At 43.9% G+C, this 21,137-nt stretch overlaps 1 protein-coding gene across 2 annotated transcripts; it reads left to right on the forward strand.

Moving 5' to 3' along the window:
* Positions 1 to 10,021: 10,021 nt before the first annotated feature.
* Positions 10,022 to 12,996, forward strand: LOC100282169 (uncharacterized). Of its 2 annotated transcripts, none has more exons than XM_020553345.3 (2): positions 10,022 to 11,420; positions 12,661 to 12,996. In XM_020553345.3, the coding sequence occupies exon 1, from the start codon at positions 10,160 to 10,162 to the stop codon at positions 11,411 to 11,413; it is 1,254 nt and encodes a 417-aa protein (XP_020408934.1). In that variant the 5' UTR covers positions 10,022 to 10,159; the 3' UTR covers positions 11,414 to 11,420; positions 12,661 to 12,996. The 2 variants fall into 2 exon arrangements, with proteins under 2 accessions (XP_020408934.1, NP_001170552.1); NM_001177081.1 differs by having other exon boundaries at positions 10,065 to 11,420; positions 12,681 to 12,933.
* The last annotated feature ends 8,141 nt before the right edge of the window (positions 12,997 to 21,137 follow it).

A 21,137-nucleotide genomic window follows, 5' to 3' on the forward strand; every position in this document is an offset into this window, starting at 1 on the left:
TCTCTGTGCTTCCTTTTTCTGCTTCTTATTGGCTGGTTCAGAACTTGAGCCGCCTGGGATTGGGAGCACCAGCCTCGTAGCCGAAGGTGTCACAACTTGATCACCTTGCGAAGCCATTACTGTGGTCGTGAAAGTGAGTTCACTGGAGGTGGGCGCTAATGTTGTTCGCTTGTTCTCAAATGATGTGAGTCAAGAACAAGGCAACAAAATTGTTAAAGGTCAAGGACCTTCGTCCTCCAAAGCATTATCTCCTCTTGGATATAATGATCTTCAGACGAAGGTCATGAAGGACATGCCTTCAACATTCATAATAAGAATATAAAGAGATAATGAATGTGGCTTCTCAGTTCATTCACATATGTATTTCACAATGTATATATGAACATTAATAGAATTCACATTACATTAATACCTTCGGCTTGCTCGAAGGTGCTGATGTGAGAGCGATTACAATTCAGCGTGAACAGTATGGGGGTACTGTTCACCTATTTATAGGCACGAGACACAGCCCAGGTATAAGTACATTTATGACCTTAACATTTATTCGTAACTATAACATAAATCATTAGGGACTAGTTAGTCTTTTCCTCTTCGGCTTAGTGCCATGCTTGACCTTCGTCACCACCTTAAACCAAAGTTGTCATCCTTCGGTTAGAAGCTTCGATATTCATCATTATGGTTCTCAGATAGTATCTTCGTCTTGAGAACCTTCGGTAGAGAAGAAGACCCCCAACAAATCCCTTGTCTTGGTTGGGGCTTCCTTAGACTCATGTTGTTGGATCTTAGCAAATAGTTGATGATGAATCATCTCCTCATAATCATCACGATCCCTTATCATTCTTGCTAAGGTCTTGTCCTTTTCCTTGTAGGCTCTCATGAAAAGCCTAGTGACCTTAGAGCACTCCAATCCTCACTTCCTAAGACTCTTATCTTATTGACTAGGATCATCAACCGATCAAAGAGAGATTGGAGGGACTCACCCTTAATCCAATCATATCTAGCAAGCTCACTCTCCAAAGCTTCAATCCTATGTCTCTTCGCTTTAGGACCTCCTTCATGTGACATTTTGAGAATGTTCCAAATATCACGAGCATCCTCTCTGCCTTGGACTTTTTGGTACTCTTCTGGGCATAAGCTTCCTTTGATGATGCTAACCGCTTGAGAATTGCAATGCACTTCTTACATCATTTCAGGTGTCCTCTCTTCTCCTTGGGCGGGCTTGTTCATACCTATGTTAACAATCTCCCAAAGACTCGGATGCACACCGATTAGATGCGACTTCATCTTGTCGGCACACTCATCATAGTTCAACTTACTAAGAGTTGGAAGCTTTCAGAGTGGCGCCGAAGAGAAGTTGGGAATAAAATTACGAGAGTAATCAAATTGAACTCTATTGAATTCGTTACCTTTACTTTTGGTGGATGACTCTTCGGTGTTGAGACTTACCTTGCTCATCACCTTTGACACCAAAAGCTCTACCAAGTCATCATTGTATTCAATTTTTCCCTTTCCTTTGTCTTCCTCGACCTTTCTCTTTGCATCTTTATCTTTCATCTTGAGGAACATTTTCTCGGCAATCTTCATAGCGAGGTCAAGGATCTTAGGATCCACTTCCTCACCGGTTGTGGTGAATAGCGGCTCCTCGAGAAGAGGATCTTCGTTGTTCCTTGGAGTCGACATGATTGTTTCCTCATGCGGTTAGGCACTAAAAACGAGGCATGTGGCTCCGATACCAATTGAAAGTAGCCTAGAGGGGGTGAATAGGCTACACCATAATTTTCTCACCAAAAACTTCGAGATAGAGTCAAATTTCAAGTTGCACTGGTGCAAACTGGTTCATCTGGTATTATTCCCGGCTGAACTGGTTTGAACCTGCTCAACTTAGATTAGATAAATAGTCACACGAATAGCACGGAGTAATGAGAGATTCTTTCTTATATCTTACCCTAAAGAAGATCCACTCGAATGGGTGTCAAATCGATGTGAACCGAGTCCACAAGATTCACACACAAGATACAAACAAAGATGGACTAACCAGCAATTTAAATCACTTCTCAAGAACACAACAAGAACCCAAGAACACATGATTTAACCTGAGGTTTGGCTTCCACCACAAAGGTGTCCTACTCCTCGTTGAGGAACCCACAAAGGGCCGGGTCTTTTTCAACCCTAATCCTCCACAAGCCGACCACCAAGGTCAAGGCAATCTCTTCTTAACTTAGCTTAACGAGCGGGTAATACAAACTTCTATCCATCAAGGAACACAAGGTTCCAAGAGTAACAAATCCGCACAAGATTCAAGTTTGCAATGAGCTCAAGAGATGAAGAGAGAGGGATAATAGAGATGAAATCACCAACGAGTTCAACAAATTTCACCTCACACCAAGGGTCCTCCAAATGATTGAAGGGGGTGTGATTTGGGGTGTGAGATGTGAAGTGAATGCTCTTGTTTGAGTGTAGGTCAGCCAAGAATTCGTGGATGGACAGAAGTGAATGAAGAAGAGAGAGGGAGCAAAGGGGTATATAAAGGAGCCCCCAAAAGCTGGTGGTCGTTGGACTTTTCTGATAAAAAACTGGATGAGCCGGTTTTAAAACCAGCAGAACCAGTTTCCACCAGTATGTTTTTCGGTTCAGTGGCTGGCTGAGTAGGTGGGTGGACCGAAGCCAAAACCAGCTGAGCTAGTCCAAAACCGGTTGAGCTGGTTTTCAAAAGGTTGAACACAACTTTTTGGCTCTCTGAGTAGAAAGGAGGACCAGGGCAAAACTGACTGAGCTGATCTAAAACCGGCTGAGCTGGTTTTCAAAAACTGGTGAGGTGGTTTTCATAAAAATTGTACAAAACCTTGGGGAAGGCTGAGTGGAGAATTCGACCAGCTTTTCCAAGAGCATTCATGATCAAAATTCAAGGTTTTCTTAGAGGATTTTGAAGAGAATTAGACTGAGCTCATCAAAATAACTTACTCATCTTTGCGGATCCCTCTTAATTGAACGATGAATCCTACGACTCAAGAATTGTAAAATTTAAACGATCATCGTTCATAAACACTTGAATCACGCCATATGATGTACATATTTAATCCTCAACGCTTTACCCTTTGTATAAATATGGAATCTGTGCTCCTCCTGTCTTTAAGATAACTGAATACATACTAGGAGCAAACTTGTTAGAAACTCTGTTTGTTTTGTCATTTAATCACCAAAACCCTCAGTCGGGGTTGATTGCACTTACAATTTGGGACCAAATGCTACATCTTGGTAAAGAAAGGTAGACATTCGAAATTTGCTCCCAAAGCTGTAGAAGGGTTTTTACTAGGTTATGATTCAAATACAAAGGCGTATAGGGTCTTCAACAAATCATCAGGATTATTTGAAGTCTCTAGCGACGTTGTATTTGATGAGACTAATGGCTCTCTAAGAGAGCAAGTTGATCTTGATGATGTAGACGAGGATGAGGTTCCAACGGCCGCAATGTGAACAATGGCGATAGGTGATGTGCGACCACAGGAACACCAAGATCAAGATCAACCATCTTCCTCAACACTGGTGCATCCCCCAACTCAAGATGAGGAACAAGTACCTCAAGATGAAGGCATGGATCAAGGGGGAGAACATGGAGAACAACATAAGAAGGAAGAAGCACAACAAGCTCCTCCAACTCAAGCTCGGGCAACAATGCAAAGGAATCATCAAGTGGATCAAATTCTAGGTGATATCAGCAAGGGAGTAACTACTCGCTCATGTTTAGCTAACTTTTGTGAGCATTACTCGTTTGTTTCTTCTATTGAGCCTTTCAGGTAGAAGAAGCCTTGCAGGATACGAACTGGGTGTTGGCCATGCAAGAAGAGCTCAACAACTTCAAAAGAAATGAAGTATGGAATCTAGTGCCACATCCGAAGCAAAACATTGTGGGAACCAAGTGGGTGTTCCGCAACAAGCAAGATGAAGACGGTGTGGTGACAAGGAACAAGGCTCGACTTGTGGCAAAAGTTTATGCCCAAGTCACAGGTTTGGATTTTGAGAAGACTTTTGCTCCTGTAGCTAGGCTAGAATCAATTCGCATATTATTGGCCTATGCTGCTCACCACTCGTTTAAGTTGTTTCAAATGGACGTGAAGAGCGCCTTCCTCAATGGACCAATCAAGGAGGAAGTATATGTGGAACAACCCCCTAGCTTCGAGGATGACAGGTATCCCGACCACATTACAAGCTCTCTAAGGCGCTATATGGACTTAAGCAAGCCCCAAGAGCATGGTATGAATGCCTTATAGATTTTCCTATTTCTAACGCTTTCAAGGTTGGGAAAGCTGATCCTACTCTCTTTACTAAGACTTGTAATGGTGATTTGTTTGTATGCCAAATATATGTCGATGACATAATATTTGGTTCTACTAATCAAAAGTCTTGTGAGTAGTTTAGCAGGGTGATGATGCAGAAATTCGAGATGTCTATGATGGGCGAGTTGAACTACTTCCTTGGATTCCAAGTGATGCAACTTAAGGGAGGAACCTTCATCTCTCAAAAAAGCACACTCAAGACTTACTCAAGAGGTTTGGGATGAAGGATGCAAAGCCCGCAAAGACACCGATGGAAACAGACGGACACTTGGACCTAAACAAAGGAGGTAAGTCCGTTGATCAAAAGGCATACCAGTCTATGATAGGTTCTTTACTTTATCTTTGTGCTAGTAGACCGGATATTATGCTAAGCGTATGCATGTGTGCTAGGTTTCAATCCGACCCCAAGGAATGTCACCTTGTGGCCATTAAGCGAATTCTTAGATATTTAGACTCTACGCCTTGCTTCGGGGTCTGGTATCCAAAGGGGTCTACCTTTGACTAAATCGGATACTCAGACTCCGACTATGTCGGGTGCAAGGTTGATAGGAAGAGCACATGAGGGACTTGTCAGTTTCTAGGAAGGTTGTCACACCCGATTCTAAGGGCAGAGCCGGGTGCATAGCATATGTGTGCCATGATCTATTTCCACACATATGTTGATGTCACAAGTGTAATATATCAAAAGAACAATGCATAAAAGCGTAAATAACGATTATATTAACATATTACACTTCGAACAGACATAATGTCTTAACCTTTACTCATCAAAGTACAGCGAACATGGACATCCATCCACAGGAAGATGACCGGGGGTATCACTAGACTAGCATCCATGGAGTTCAGCATCATAATCTTCATCTGCAACTTCTGATCAAAATTAAGCAAGGGTGAGCTCACTTATGGTCGGGGCTCAGCAAGTGGGGGAAAAACTAATGCAAGTTTAACAAGGTGAGGCTGAGGTTGAGCAGTAAGCATTTTAGTTGGTCAACATTTTATTAACAACACCTGTCTTACTAGTAAGTGTGAATCCCAAGTATTCCCATTAAGCAAAGATACAAGAGTATTTCAAAAACACTTAAGTGAAACCACTTAAGCAAACCAGTGGCAGATCATCGGATCTCGATTTATTTCCATCTTCAAGTTCAATTATCATGTGAGGAGTCCAGGCTGCTCATAACCGTGAGCACGGCTGATATATCAGTTTTACACTCTGCAGAGGTGGCACATCTTTACCCATGAGTCGCGATTCCCTTCTAGCCCAGGTTAGCTAGACCCGTATTCACTTCCGAGGTGAATGGCCAGGGTCTCACTACGAGGCTTCTCCCTAGAGTCCTCATTACGCAAATGCTGGAAATGGTCAAACTGCATAAGGCACACCTACCGTAACCAACTTATAGTCCAGACTACAGGGTAAAGCTTTGGGAACTATGCCCGTATCCAATCTGCCTGAGCCGGAACTATAAGAGCTTGCCAGATGCCCCCGTTCCTGTCGACCACGACCAGCACCCAACATAAGACTTCCCTAGTTATTTAGCCAAGACCAGAGCCATGATAGTTCTCATGGTAGCACTGTTTTCCCGGGTGGTCACTCCATGTTCCAATTAATATGCAATAATCTTGTTTAACCATCGGGTTCACAACAACAAAGTAATCTTACCATTTGGAACATTAATATCATAAGCGGGAGTGACTGCATAAAGTTAAGTTGTAGCAATAGCATAGCTACAAAGGTAAAGTATAATCCCCAGGTTTGATCAAGGAATAAGGTTGGAAAGGTTATCTAAATAGGTAACCCGTCAAATTATGCATATATATCCAAAAGAATAAACTTTATTAAATGTATTGTTTGGGATCAAACAGAGTATGCAGAGGGAGAAGTCCACTTGCCTTGCTTATTGAAAACTTGAGGTTCTTCCGCGTATGGGAATAGATCTTGATTCTTAACTACTAGATCAACCACTGAATATCACACAAACAAACAAGAAGAACAAACACCATTCAATAACATACAACATTCACCATACGTAACGCTAAAAGAAAGCCTAACGAAAAGAGCATTCGCTTTTCAAAAACGTCGCAAGTAATGGTTATACTAAGAGGGTATTCTTTTCAAAAATGTGTGATCTATACTTTATAAAATAAGACATGAGCTTAAAATATCTTAATTAAAATATACAAATATTAGGTTCATCAAATTAATCTTTTATAAAACGTCATATGTGATATGTCTAAGATTAAGAGTTCATAAGATAAAACATGTTACAATGTTATTAAACCTTTTTTAACCTTTTAGAAAAGATATATGTTATACATCTAAGGTTAATGAGTTATGAAACACATTATTAAATATTAATTGATGAGGAGCTAATATATAAGCCTAAACATGTTTTGTATGGACTCGATCTGATGATCAGATTATTCATGCCTAGAAAGCTAACTAAGCCATTTTAAATTAGAAACAAATTATCTATTTCATTAGTCAGAAAACAATATAAACTATTATTTTCTTTATTATGAAAGTATGAGCACCTAATTAAATCATTTTGACATTATTATAAAACTATATTCTTTCTTACCGTGAATAGAAAAATATCTATATTGCACGAAAATATATAAGACTCTGATTAATGTCTAAATCACGCTTGATGCAAAGATAATCATGTAATTATTTATTTAAATGTTTTTGTTACTAAAAAGGTGATATACTCTTTTCTCCTGCTAATTTAGAAAACCCACAAGTGAATCGATTATAAACATTTTAAATTTGCAGCCACACAGTAATGGATGCAAAAAGATATTTCTATATGCTTATCACATGATTATAAAGTTGATAATACAGATCCACATTTAATTTGAGCTAGAAATAATCTTTTACATCTAAACAACAAAGACTATTGCAAACAACTAAATAGAATTAATCGTAGCACGGAATCAGCTTCTTCTACCTCGTCTTTGTTCCTGCGCAGGGATGCCAACAAGCAGAAGGAGCCGGCGAGGGAGCAGTGGCACGAACGACCGTCGGTTGTGGGAGTAGGAGGTCGACGGGCGGCGTCGAGATCACCGGCGAGCGTGGTGACAGACGGCGGTGTCAGACGGTGGCAAGCAGAAAAGCAGTTGCGGCAGCACAACAGCAAGGAATTTCGATAGCGGCATCGGGGCACGAGGCAGAGCCGAGTCGGAGCGAGAAATCAACTGTGGCGCGATAGGAAACTACGGGGCGTACTTGCCAATGGCAGAAGGGCACGGAGGAGCCCAGATGACGGCGAAAATGGCGAGCGACTGTGCATCAGCCTCAGGCAGGGAGCAGCGAGCAGAGTGTGACGCTGTGCAAATGAACAGGGGCGAGGGGCTGCCGAGCTCGGGCAGGGGAAGGAATGCTCCGTTGGCGTGGCTTTTATAGAAGAAGGGGGAGAGGAAGAGGCGGCCGGGACTTCAATCGACCATCAATGGCGTTTATGGAGCTTTAATGAGAGAGTAAATGGGGGAGAGAAGGGAGAAGAAATAAACGTCGCAGTGAAGTTCCTTAACGCAGAAGAAACGGACGGCGCACTCGGGCTTCGCGCGGGGTCGGTCGGTGCGGGAGGCAGGGCGTCGCGCGCGTGCTCGGGGTCGGCTCTGCTGGCGCTCGGCTCACGCAGGGGTCCGGAAGCAGGACAGGGGCTCGGCCGTCGGTTGGAGTTTCTGGGCACGCCATTAATGGAGGTGAGTGGGCTTGGCGGCTGTGTATTGGGGAGGGGAAGAGAAGACGTCGCAGCAGTGGGGAGAGAGAGGGACGGCCGGACGTATCTACGACAGGCAGGCGAGGGGGCGCTGAAAGCTGGACCGGCGCCGTCGGGCGAGCGAAGAGGCAGTGGCGGCTCCGTTTCGTGTGAGCGTTTCTGAACGTAGAATTGGGAAGGAGAGGAGCAGGTACCAGGTGGGGATGAGAGCAAAAAGTGAGTGGGACCCACTTGTAAGGGAGAGTAGGAGATGTGGGGAAAGGGGACGTGTGGGCTTCAAAGGCTGAGCCAAAAAGGCTAGGCAATCGTCGGCCATTTTCCCTTTTTTTATTTTTTTTGAATTTCTTTTTTAATTAAGACGGTATACACATATAACTATATATTTAAATATAAAAAATATTATAATAAATTCACACATAATTTGTTTTACAAATAAAGTACCCAAGTTAAAAATACATAATTTTAAGGCAAATTCCATTAAATAAAACGTGCTTCACCAAAATCAATAAAAGTGATATTCTTGCAAATACAAAATGATTAACCATATTAAAATACATGTTTTTCTAAATATATCTATCTTTAACAATTCAACATTATTTTATAAAATGAGATTTTTCTCACAAAACTATATCCAAAAATTGGATTTGTAAATCAAATCAAACAAAATATATGCTTCGGTATGAATGCATCAAACACTTGATAGCATTTTATTTATTCAAACTTGTTTAATTTATTTCTATCACCAATTTTATTAATTGAAAATATAAGTATTTCTCTTATCTATTGGTAATTAATAATTCAAACTAAGTTGTTTTCATTTGATGGATTTAGGGTGTTACAAAGGTCCCTGGTGTCCTGGAGCTCTAAGAAAGGTTTAGGGTTTAGGGTTTATGGTTTTAGGGACTTGCGTGTGTTTCTATTATCTCTCTTACTCTTGTGGTTTAATTGTGATCAATCTTGTAAGGGTGAGAGGCTCTAACTTGTGGAGATTCCTCACAAAGGGAATACTTGAGAAAAGGAAGAAAACTGTGGTACTCAAGTTTGATCTTTGGATCACTTGAGAGGGATTGAGTGCAATCTTTGACCGATGGAGGTCACCACAATGTGGAGTAGGCATTGGCCGAACCACGGGATAAAATCATCGTGTCACTTGTGCGACTTTTTGTTGTGATTGCTTTCTTCCTTAGAGTCCTCACTTAATCACTTGCGCTATTGTTCCTAAGTTCAATACATATTCTAAAGGAACAATCAAGTGAAGAGTTTTCTCCCTCTCTATTTATAGCACCTTGGTTTTGACTTCACTAACATTTTATAAACCAAGTTTGTGTTGTTTAGTCTTGATTTTTACACGATCATCTATTCACCTCCTCTAGGTGCTCCCACTAACCACCAGATCACATATACCTTAGTATTTAGAAATAAACAATAATTATATTTGAATAAATATCTCAATATCTATTTATATAATATATAATAACCATAGCAAAGTACGAGCAACTGGGTAGTATATATATATTATATCTTCTCAAACATGTATTTGAGCAGTTGGTTGGGCATGGTAATATTTAGAGCATCTCAAAAACTCCCGAGAAGTCTCCTCTAAATCCAGTTTTTTTGGGAAAAACACAAAAACATGTCTCCAACAGTTTCCCTAAAGCGCTCCTAACTTTTTCATAGCGCTTAAAACTCTCTCATTTGTAGCTACAAATAAGGGATTTTGGGGCTCTTTAGAAACAATCTACCGCTTTAAAAAATCTATTGAAGAATAATTAAAAAAATCCACCCTCACTAATTATTTAGATGTTTTTTAAAACTAATTTTAAGGAGTCGTTTCTAGGAGCTCTGGAAGATACTCTTAGTTGTTGTAGACTGAATGTCTAACCAAATGTGTATTTGGATTCTCTCGAGGAAAGCGTCTCGCAAAAAAAACGACATTGTGTAAAATAAAGGAATATCTGTTGAGTAATGGTTGTTTTTCGTTGGTGCGGTGCGGTTGTCAGCCAGAATCCTGAAGCGACTATTGTCCCTTTCAATTCCCCTCCCCTACCTGAGGCCCTGAAGCCTGGGTAGCCGATCCATCCGAAATTCCGAAACCCCTGCGGCATGGGAATGGAAATCGAGAGGCCGCCGCAGCCACCGCCTGTCGCTGCTGCCATGGCTGCGGCGGCAGCCATTTCCACGGTGCTCGGCGACGACGACCTTCTGCGCGAGATCCTCGTACGCCTCGGCCTCCCCACCAGTCTCCTCCGTGCCGCTCTCGTCTGCCGGCGCTGGCTCCGCCACGCCTCCGATCCGGCCTTCCTCCGCCGATTCCGTGACCTCAACCCGCCCCGTCTCCTCGGCGTCTACCTCTCCACCTCGTCCGGCCCCGCCCCGCGCCTGCGGTTCCTCCCGATTCGTCCGGTCCCGGAGCTCGCCGCCGCCGCCCGCCGCGCCGGCTCCTTCTTCAACGCCTTCAAGGGATCCTCGGCCGCTGTCTACGACAGCCGCGGTGGCCGCCTCCTCGTCACCACCTTCGATGACCGCCACGACTCCACGCACCAGGTCTGCCGCCCGCTGTCTCCGGGCGGGGACACCACCGTGGTTCCGCCGCCCCCGCCGCCGCCGCCGATCCAGCTCAACAACGACGAGGAGTGCCTCATCTACCACTACGGTGAATTCCTTCGCGATGATGGCGACGGCCGCTCCTACTTCTGCGTGGTGATGGGGTTTAGTGAGCTGCAGACCACCGTGTACTTGTACGAGTTGCACAACATCAACTGGGTTGTCAAAGCCTCGGCGGCCGTGTTGCTCGCTTTATTGCCACCGAAACCAAGGGTTATGCTCTTCGATAGCGCCAACTTCTACATGTTGTCCGCAACCAACAGGATTCTTGTGTGTGATTTTCCATCCTCAAGTATCTCAGTCATGGAGCTCCCCAATGGGGTGGAGAACAAGCCCGGTGGTTGCATCATGCTTTCCAGGGGAGATAGTTCTGGAATCTTTCTGATCTATGTCAAAGAGTTTCAGCTACACATCTTCCACCATAGGATGGGCATCAATTATCCAAGCAACTGGTCCCTAGTGGATTCTGTTTCTTTGCGTCAGGTATGCGCCAATCTTGATATGGCAAGGTGGCCATCTGTGAATGGACCTAGTGCTGGTGTTAAATTGTGCGCAGTTGGGGACAATGCGGAGTTTGTGCTCTTGGAGATATTTGGTACTATTGTATTCTTGGATATTACAAGCAGGCAAGCAGAGAAGGTGTATGAGCTGACACCAGAGGATAAAGAGTTGGTCAGTGTCCGCCCCCTGATGTTGATATGGCCTCCTGTTTTCCCTCAGTTGAAGGATGCATATTATGACAAAAAAGAGTGATGCAAAGGTTTGCTTCTTTGTTCCTTATGTACTATTGGTGTCTCTTATCCTGATCATAATGTTTTGCATTTTGTTTTTGCGTTAGTTCCTTCTTTTTTATAATATTTGCTGATCTGCATAGTCTGCTTGACTGCTATATTATATAGTTTACAATGTGAATAAAAAATCTCTATGGACTGGTTGAATCAATGCCACACTATAGGTCCGGTGCAGAAAAAATGGCATGACTAAATTGATTAAAAAAATCATGGTATTGTATAACCATGCAATGGTGTTGTGTAGGTGGAGGCAAATTTCGTAATGCTGACACAAATGTGTTTGTTGTGGGAGCATTTGATGGTGTTTTGTGTTCTTAGAAGAAGTTGTACCTAGAGTGTTAAGACTGCGCTTCCCTGTTTCCGGTGTAATATGATATTTTACCTGAGTTAGTCTTATAGTTTTAGGTGTTGTGTCATGTGGATGACCTTATGTATCTGGAGGAAATATGGCAGTACTCCGGAGGCTGGCTGGAACAGCAGTCATGTATCCTTGTCCAGTACTTGCTTGGCAGGCCCAGATTGGGTTTATGTCCAACATTGTTTTCAAGTCGGACGACTTGCTAGTCGTTCTAGCTGATCGACTTGGGCGATTAACTACAATTAATCACGATTAGTCGGAAGACTTGGGTGACTAATCACGATTGGCCCAAACCGACTTGGATGATTAATCGCGACTAATCCAGGCCGTGTGCGTGTGGGGCTTTGGACTCTGCTATATGTGTCCCTGAATTGGACTCTGCGTGTTCGGCAGGCTGCAAGCCGACACTGTTGCAGCTGTTTGGACTGCTACAGCTGCAATCCATAGAGAGAAAAATACTGTAGAAGCCGCAGCCGCAGCCGGATTGCAGCCGCAGCAAGCCGCAGCGAACAAGCTGTAACAGGTTGTTAACAAAGTTCATCAGCTGTCTCGTCTGAATCCCTTGCTGTTCTTCTCGATTCCCTCTATAGGTTGTTAACAAAGTTCATCAGCTAACTTGATTGAATGGATCAATATGACTTGATAGACAGATACTCAGATGGAAACGTCGGTTTGTCCAACATTTTAGATCACTTGCATCCAATTTTTGTACATGTTTAGACCAGAAAGGGTTAGCACCGTTTTCATTATTGTTTTTGGGTTTCAGTTGATGTAAAAGGCAAGAATATTAGATCAGTTACTAAGATCAGCAATTGTTTCATTTGGCGCACTCCTTATGTATCCTCGCTTAGTTTCTTTTGCCCTGTGGCAGGCTCAAAATACAGCTTCAGAGGAACCAGTTCAAAGCTCAACCTGCAGGTCCAAAGATGAGAATGAGAAGCATAACAATATCACTGAAGAGGCTTCATGATGAGCACACCCTGTTCCGAGGTGGCGAGGTGTAGTAAAAACGAGAGAGAATAAAGGGAGGCTAGTTCATGTAAATAACTTTGAATAAAAAATAGTTGTTAAACTACTTGTTTAGATCAGATCATTTGATGTAAATAATGATTTATCGAAACCCGACGGCACTTTCTAATTATTCGTATGCCAGGCTTTTCTTTATAATCTATAATAAGATTTTCTTAGATCGTCAAGTGCGCAAGCCCTTGGAGAGGAATTGAGAGGTGACGGATACCGTTCCTGGGTACCCTAAAGTAAGCCTATAGCTTACGGCAGCCCATCTAGGTCGGCCAAGTCTTATCGATCAACTCTGAGGCAGAACGATCGTCTTGCCGAGCAACTCTATGAGACAGACTGGATCAACTATACGAGGCAGAACGACCGTCTTGTCAAGCAACTCCGTGGGATGGACCGGCTAGGTCTTGTTGAGCAACTCTACGAGATAGACGACCAACCAAGTCCTTTCGAGTAACTTTGTGAGGTGGGACGAGCTACCAGGTCTATGAGACAGACCGGATCAACTATACGAGGCAGAACGACCGTCTTGTCAAGCAACTCCGTGGGACGGACCAGCTAAGTCTTGCTGAGAAACTCTACGAGACAGACGGCTGACTAAGTCCTATCGAGTAACTTTGTGAGGTGGGATGAACGACCAGGTCCTGCCTAAAAGGATCATTGTACCTAAGAGAGAGGGTGAATTGTGCTTCTCTAATTTTCTTGCAAAAGATTAAACCCTAAACAAGAGCATAACTTCATCCAACTACTTAGCTAGATCACAAAAGCTAGAAAACTCTAAGCAGACCCTAAGTCATCATGGCAAATACTCGGAATGCAAATACACAGAGTAAATTGCTCAAAGTAAATACAGAATGTAAAGGAAGAGCAAAAAAACTCTTCCGAATTTTTCCTAGGGTATCGGAGAGTCAGCACTCTCAACTAGTCCTCGTTGGAGCACCCGCGCAAGGGTATCGCTCTCCCTTAGTCCTCACAAGGACCAAGTGTTCACTATGAGATGATCCTTTGTCTCTCCGGCGGATCCCTCACGACCACGAACAACTCCGAGCCGGGTCACCAACAAAGCTTCCAGGGTGACCACCGAGCTCCAATCGCCACAAAGCCGTCTAGATGATCCCGATCACCAAGAGCAACAAGCTCTAGACTTTCACTTGACCATGACAAGCCTAATGTGAGTGGTGGGTGCTCTAGGTGGCTTTCTCTTGCACTAATGAGGCGCTAATCATGGGATTATGATTTCATAATCTCCTCACTATGCAAATGGGACTTGCAAGCTCAAAGCAATGAATGCTATATGGTTGAGGCAACAAGACAATGAATATGGCTGATGGAGGGGTATAAATAGCCTAACCAACCAAAACTAGCCGTTGCAGTACAGACTCCCGACTGGAGCACCGGACCGGTCCGGTGCGCCACCAATGGCTAGCTGACAGAATGTCACACCCGGGTTTTAGGGGTCCAAAACCCGGGCGCGAAATAATCACCAGGTGTGCTGGGACCAAGTCTCACACATATGATGAATCATGGCACAAGATCGAATGTCACATTTTTACTACATAACAGGAGTTCTATACAAAATAAATAAATAATTACATCATATAAAGACAATGATCGAGCAACCCAAAGTTGACTGGGAGACGACGTCCTAGACCTCTCACAAACTCATCACAGCATCCTCCATGCGCCTCATCCCGCGGTACCAGTTCTTGACCTGTGGGGGTGTGAGACAGCAAGAGTGAGCTCACATACATTCATAGCTCAACAAGTTGTGGGGAATAATGTGCACGAACTCGCCAAAGGTGGGAGCTCACGTGAAGTGTAAGGCTTACCAAAGAGGATGGTTAGAGCTGAGCATTGCTTTTAAAGTTGGTCAAAATTTTATTAGTAGTTACTGAGAATAAGTAAATACCAACCCAATTAAGTAGTAAAACAAAAGTAACAACATCACCTGCGATGCAATACATATGACAAATTGAATTTAGTTCCATAAATTAATCATGTAAGTGTCTGAGCTGCTCATGACCGTGAGCACGGCTAGTATACCAGTTTTACACTCTGCAGAGGTTGCACATCTTTACACACAAGTCATGTTACCCATCTGCCAAGAAACAACCAATCCCATACACCTCTTCCGAGGAGACGAGGCAGGGTAACACTACGAGGTCTTTACAAAGTTCCACTAGCTTCAGAAAACCAGCTACAGTTTTTAGGAAGCTCCAATGCACGGATCCCTCGCCTGACCGCCATCGCAGCAAAATCAACCCAAGGACCTCCCTACACTGACCACTCCCCTACTGCCCTTGCCCCTTTCAGGTAAGGTAGTCCTCCACTAGCTTTCCTAATTAGTGAGCCAAGGGCGTCCCATACCACCCTTGTGGTAGCACTGTTTTCCCGAGTGGTTCTCCATGTTCCAATTAACATATGATTTTAACATGAATAGTAAATAACAACTGATAATAAAAATATAATCATGAATAGTGTGTATCTCTATACCCAAAACCACATAAAGTAATATCATGTACTAACCAAAAATTCAGTCGTAAACAAGGTATAAAGATAGTCAAACTAGGGTAACCTATTGGGTCCCATCAAAATTAACATATGCAGATCATTATGATTAATCAGAACATGATTGGATAAAAAAGAGTGATCAAGGGCACAACTTGCCTGGGACTTGAGATTCCAGGTACCAACTTGCTCTTCAGATTCTCGTGACCTCATTGCTAGTCGTAGCAATACAGACAAACATGGTATAGGCAAAATTAACATCACACTATACATAAGAATAAACTGCATAATAATAATCTACGCGTCGCTAGGAGATCGTGGGAACAAGAATTACTAAATTCAGAGCTACGGTTACCGAGTTATGATTTTCCAAAGATCCACATGGTTAAATATAGAATAGACTAAGTGCAACATTTTAACCTATATTTCATGACAAAACAAAGTTACCAGATGATAATAAATATTATTGTGAGACTAATGCAACTAGAATGGATCAAAACGGAGTTACAGCTATTGAGTTATGAATTTCTTTATTGAGTACCTAGAACAGATTAATTCGAATGAACAGTTTTAATTCAAGTTTCATGGCTAAACAGTGTTACTGGTTGGTAGACAATATTAATACAAAATTAATGTCACTGGAATGGACCCAAAATGATTTAATATGAATTTTCTATGAATTTATTGAATTTCTGGATTTATTTATGTACTAAAAATCAATTTATCTAAGTCTATACTATACTTAAAGCACCAGTTTCAACGATCGTCCCGCGTCATCTTTTTACAAATAACCCCTCACAACTATTTTAAATTAATCCGCTGCACACCTATAGATGACCAAACGGTGGCCCGGCACGGGCCAGACGCACGCGGGCCACAATATGTCCCAGGCACGTCATGCCGGCCTCCTGACTATGTCGGGCTAGCCCGTTAGCCCGTCGGCCCATTTGATTAAATCAATGTAAAATGTTAATCTGTTGCACGCCTATAGATGACCAAACGGCGGCCCGGCACGAGCCAACCCGTTAGCCTGTCGGCCCATTTGATTAAATCAGTGTAAAATGTTAAAAAACGGTGCAGGAGAACCCATGCCCTGATGGAAGACGGGAGACACTAGGTGAAGCTGTCTAACCAGTATAGAATATCATGCTAAGATGTATTTAATATTGAATATAAATTGTATATATGCATATACATTTTTTTAAAATAAAAAATATAACTGTGTTGGGCCGGGCCAGCAATACTGGCCGAGGCTACAGCCCAAGCACGACACGACGTTCTTGGCTCTTGCAAGCATTAGGTCGTTTCTGAGACCACATTGGCGCAATGGACTACATGGTGTTTGAGGTTGCTGGATTGGATGGAGCAACAATGATTTGTCACACTAACAGTAAACGTTAGTAATTGCTACGAAGTAGCATAATTTATATGGAGCACATCTAGTTTTTATTGATGCCTGACTTTAGCAATCACTCCATATTTTGATCTATCTTTTTTATAAATTTGATTTCATGTAACTTATTTTATAAACTTGAGCTCACAAACTTTCTCTTATTTGGTCTCTGTATGGTGGAATTATGTCATTTTATAATATCTGTTTGTTCAGTCAGTCGTTGTGAACTCTCTTCTAATTGCTCACTTCATTGGTCGTGTTGTACAAAGACATATTGCATGGAGTAAACAATAACACAAGTTAGCCAAATCAAAAAAATATTATACAGAGAACGAAGACAATCAATAAAAAATCTTGAATTTTTTTGATGGATAGTTTACGTGGGTATTGTTGTAAGCCGTCGCAACGCACGTGCAACCGACTAGTAATTCTCTATTTTTATCACCCCTGGGACTAGGCGCATTAATAACTAAAAGACCAGGGGCTCTCCCACAAAAGTTCATAAGACTCATATTCACCCCGAGCAGGATAGCGGGTATATTATTAAAATGTCCAAGGTCTCTTACGCAAAGTTGCCAAGCCGAAAGGGTATCCGCGAATATCGATTGCCAGATCTGAACCAACGGCCAGGATTAGGTTCCCGTTTAAATCAAACCGGTATGCAATTAGAACCGCCTGATCCCAAATCCACGACTCCCACGCAACCACACCATCCGCAAATCAGAATCGCCCACAGAGATTTCCATGGCATGGATCAATTCTGGCCGAACCGGTACGTGCCCTAATCACGGCCGCCGATCCAAACGCGTGTGGCCCAGATCTATTCCCGAACCAATATGAGTAGGAGCTAATCCTCGCTGTTGATCAGCGAACCAATAGTGCCCAGCCTCGTCTTCCCCCTAGATCTAATCCTGCGCGCCCAATCGTAGATCGATGGCTACAGGCTCTTCTTCTTCTTCTTCAAGCACCCAACTCACGGAGCAGATTCTTCATGACGGCGCCCTGGCCGGAGCTAGGTGGCGGAGCTCCTCCAACCCCTAATCCACGCACAAGATCGGTGCTATATGTAGCAAGCAACATCCCACAATGGATAGAGGGTCTTACCAGCATGGCCATGATGTTGAAGGCATTCGTCCCCACACACGGCGGCCCGACGAAGTCCGGTGGATAATCAGTCGTCGATGGCGATGATATAGCACGCAGCAGTGCCATGGGTATCCTTGGTGAGCCATAATGATGCAAATTCGGCCCACACCAGAGGTCCCCACGGTGACACAACCGAGTTCCTATATGACGACGAGTTTTCTCTCCCTCTCGTCGGTCCGCTCTCCTTCGATCTCCCAGTGCTGACTCTCTCCGTGATGCAGCTCGGTGTTGGCGCTCGATGGACATCAAGGAGGTCGGGCGCAGCTTATATGGTTGCGAGGATAATGATGATAGTCGCCTAGAGGGGGGGGGGTGAATAGGGCGAAATTGAAATTTACAAATATAAACACAACTACAAGCCGGGTTAGCGTTAGAAATAAAGATGAGTCCGCGAGAGAGGGTGCAAAACAAATCTCAAGCAAATAAGGAGTTTGACACAAGGATTTGTTTTACCGAGGTTCGGTTCTTGCAAACCTACTCCCCGTTGAGGTGGTCACAAAGACCGGGTCTCTTTCAACCCTTTCCCTCTCTCAAACGGTCCCTCGGACCGAGTGAGCTTCTCTTCTCAAATTACTTGGGAATCAAACTTCCCGCAAGGACCACCACACAATTGGTGTCTCTTGCCTCAATTACAAGTGAGTGTTTGATCACAAGAAAGAATGTCAAAGAAAAGAAGCGATCCAAGCGCAAGAGCTCAAATGAACACTACAAATCACTCTCTCTAGTCACTAATGCTTTGTGTGGAGTTGGGAGAGGATTTGATCTCTTTTGGTGTGCTTTGTAATGAATGCTAGCTCTTGTATAGTGGTTGGAAGCTGGAAAACTTGGATGCAATGAATGGTGGGGTGGTTGGGGTATTTATAGCCCCAACCACCAAACATGACCGTTGGTGGAGGCTGACTGTCGTATGGTGCACCGGACAGTCCGGTGCACACCGGACATGTCCGGTGCGCCAGCCACGTCACCAAAGCCGTTGGGATTCGACCGTTGGAGTTCTGTCTTCTGGGCCCGCCTGGATGTCCGGTGGCACACCGGACATGTACTGTAGAGTGTCCGGTGCGCCAGCATGGGCGTGCCTGACGTCTGCGCGCTCTGGCGCGCATTAATTGCTGTTGCAGGCGACCGTTGGCGCGAAGTAGCCGTTGCTCCGGAGTTGCACCGGACAGTCCGGTGTACACCGGACATGTCCGGTGAATTATAGCGGAGCAGCAGTTCTGATTTCCCGAAGCTGCCGAGTTCCAGAGCCGCGTTCCTTTGGAGCACCGGACACTGTCCGGTGTACACCGGACAGTCCGGTGAATTATGGTGCGTCGGCTACTGAAAATTCCCGAGGCTGAGGAGTTCTGCGCGAGGTCCCCTGGTGCACCGGACACTGTCCGGTGCGCCACCGGACAGTCCGGTGCGCCAGACCAGGGAGCCTTTCGGGATGCCTTTAGCTCTCTATTTTGAACCCAACTTTGGTCTTTTTAATTGACTTGTTGTGAACCTTTGACACCTGTATAACTTATACACTAGAGCAAACTAGTTAGTCTGTTGGAGACTTGTTCTCAAGTGCTAAGAGTTAAGAACAAGGCAACATAGAAAATGTTAATCGTTAAGGTCCTTCGTCCTCCGAAGCATTATTTCCCTTAGGATATAATGGTTTACGGACGAAGGTTATGAAGGACGTACCTTCATAAATTCATTAAACAATGACGAAGGTAAAAATGTAAAGGATATAAAAGACAATATGAACAATTATTTATTATTATCAAGCATAAACGGAAATATTATTGAATTACAAGTGTACCTTTAGTCGAGAAGGGATGACAATACAAGTGTGACGCAAAAAGTGAATGCCAAGTCAGCGTGAACAGTACGGGGATACTGTTCACCTATTTATAGACACGGGACACAGCCCTTACAAAATTACATTCATGCCCTTTACATTTGATAATAACTCTATAGTAGTCTATCGAGGTCTGAATAGCCTTTTCATCTTTAAGTCGGTTCCACTCTTTGCTGTCACGCCGAAGCTTTCCTGCTCGCACCTTCGGCTCTGTATCAACCTTCGTATTATTCCGGTCTACTGCAATGCTGACTTTAGTCCGAGGATACCTGTTCACACATTGTACTGCAGAAATACTGTTAAATCCTGTTTTTGAGGACCTTCGGACGCCGAAGGTCCCCAACAGTAGCCCCTCGCAATATTAATTTGTTCGAAATAATAAATTTAGATTGCGATATGGACGAAGGCTTTACGCCGAAGGTGGCCTTTGCTGCTGACTCCCTTTATCATCATTTTGAGTAGAATTATGAATTGACCTGACATGCCTCGGGTAAAACCTTCCTCCGAAGCCCCTGGTCATCTCAGAAAACCTGAAAGCCTCCTCCCTTCTTTGACGAAAATCATTGTCAGCTCGAATGTATTCGTCCATCTTCTGGAGTAGCTTTTCCAGCGTTTGTGGTGGCTTCCTGGCAAAATATTGTGCTGACGGCCCTGGCCAAAGCCCCTTGATCATAGCCTCAATGACAATCTCATTGGGCACTGTTGGCGCCTGTGCCCTCAATCGCAGAAACCTTCGGACATACGCCTGAAGGTACTCTTCATGGTCCTGGGTACACTGAAAGAGAGCCTGAGCAGTGACTGGCTTCGTCTGAAACCCTTGAAAGCTAGTTATCAGCATATCCTTCAATTTCTGCCAAGAAGTGATTGTCCCTGGCCGAAGAGAAGAGTACCAAGTCTGAGCCACGCTTCTGACGGCCATAACAAAGGATTTTGCCATGACTGCCGTATTGCCACCATACGAAGATATAGTTGCTTCGTAGCTCATTAGGAATTGCTTAGGGTCTGAGTGACCGTCATATATAGGAAGCTGGGGTGGCTTGTAAGTCTGTGGCCAAGGTGTAGCCTGCAATTCTGTTGAGAGAGGAGAAGCATCATCAAAAGCAAAGTTTCCATGATGGAAATCGTCATACCAGTCATCCTCATTACGGAAGTCTTCCTGGTGAAGCTCTCTGCGTGGAGGCCTTCGGTTTTGATCATCTTGAACAAGATGACGAACCTCTTCGGAAGCTTCATCTATTTGTCTCTGAAGATCAGCTAGACGGGCCATCTTCTCCTTCTTGCGTTGAACCTGCTGCTGGAGGATTTCCAGGTTTTGAATTTCCTGATCCAGATCATCCTCCGGAGGTGTTGGACTGGCAGCCTTCCTCTTCTGGCTTCGTGCCTCTCTAAGAGAAAGGACGTCTTGATTGGGGTCTAGCGGCTGCAGCGTGCCAGCC

The sequence above is a fragment of the Zea mays genome, chromosome 5 (genome assembly GCF_902167145.1).
Source record: "Zea mays cultivar B73 chromosome 5, Zm-B73-REFERENCE-NAM-5.0, whole genome shotgun sequence".
In the NCBI taxonomy this organism is placed as follows: domain Eukaryota; kingdom Viridiplantae; phylum Streptophyta; class Magnoliopsida; order Poales; family Poaceae; genus Zea; species Zea mays.

Excerpts from the sequence above, each read along its gene's own strand:
- LOC100282169 (XM_020553345.3), top strand. The coding sequence starts at position 10,160 with ATGGGAATGGAAATCGAGAGGCCGCCGCAGCCACCGCCTGTCGCTGCT.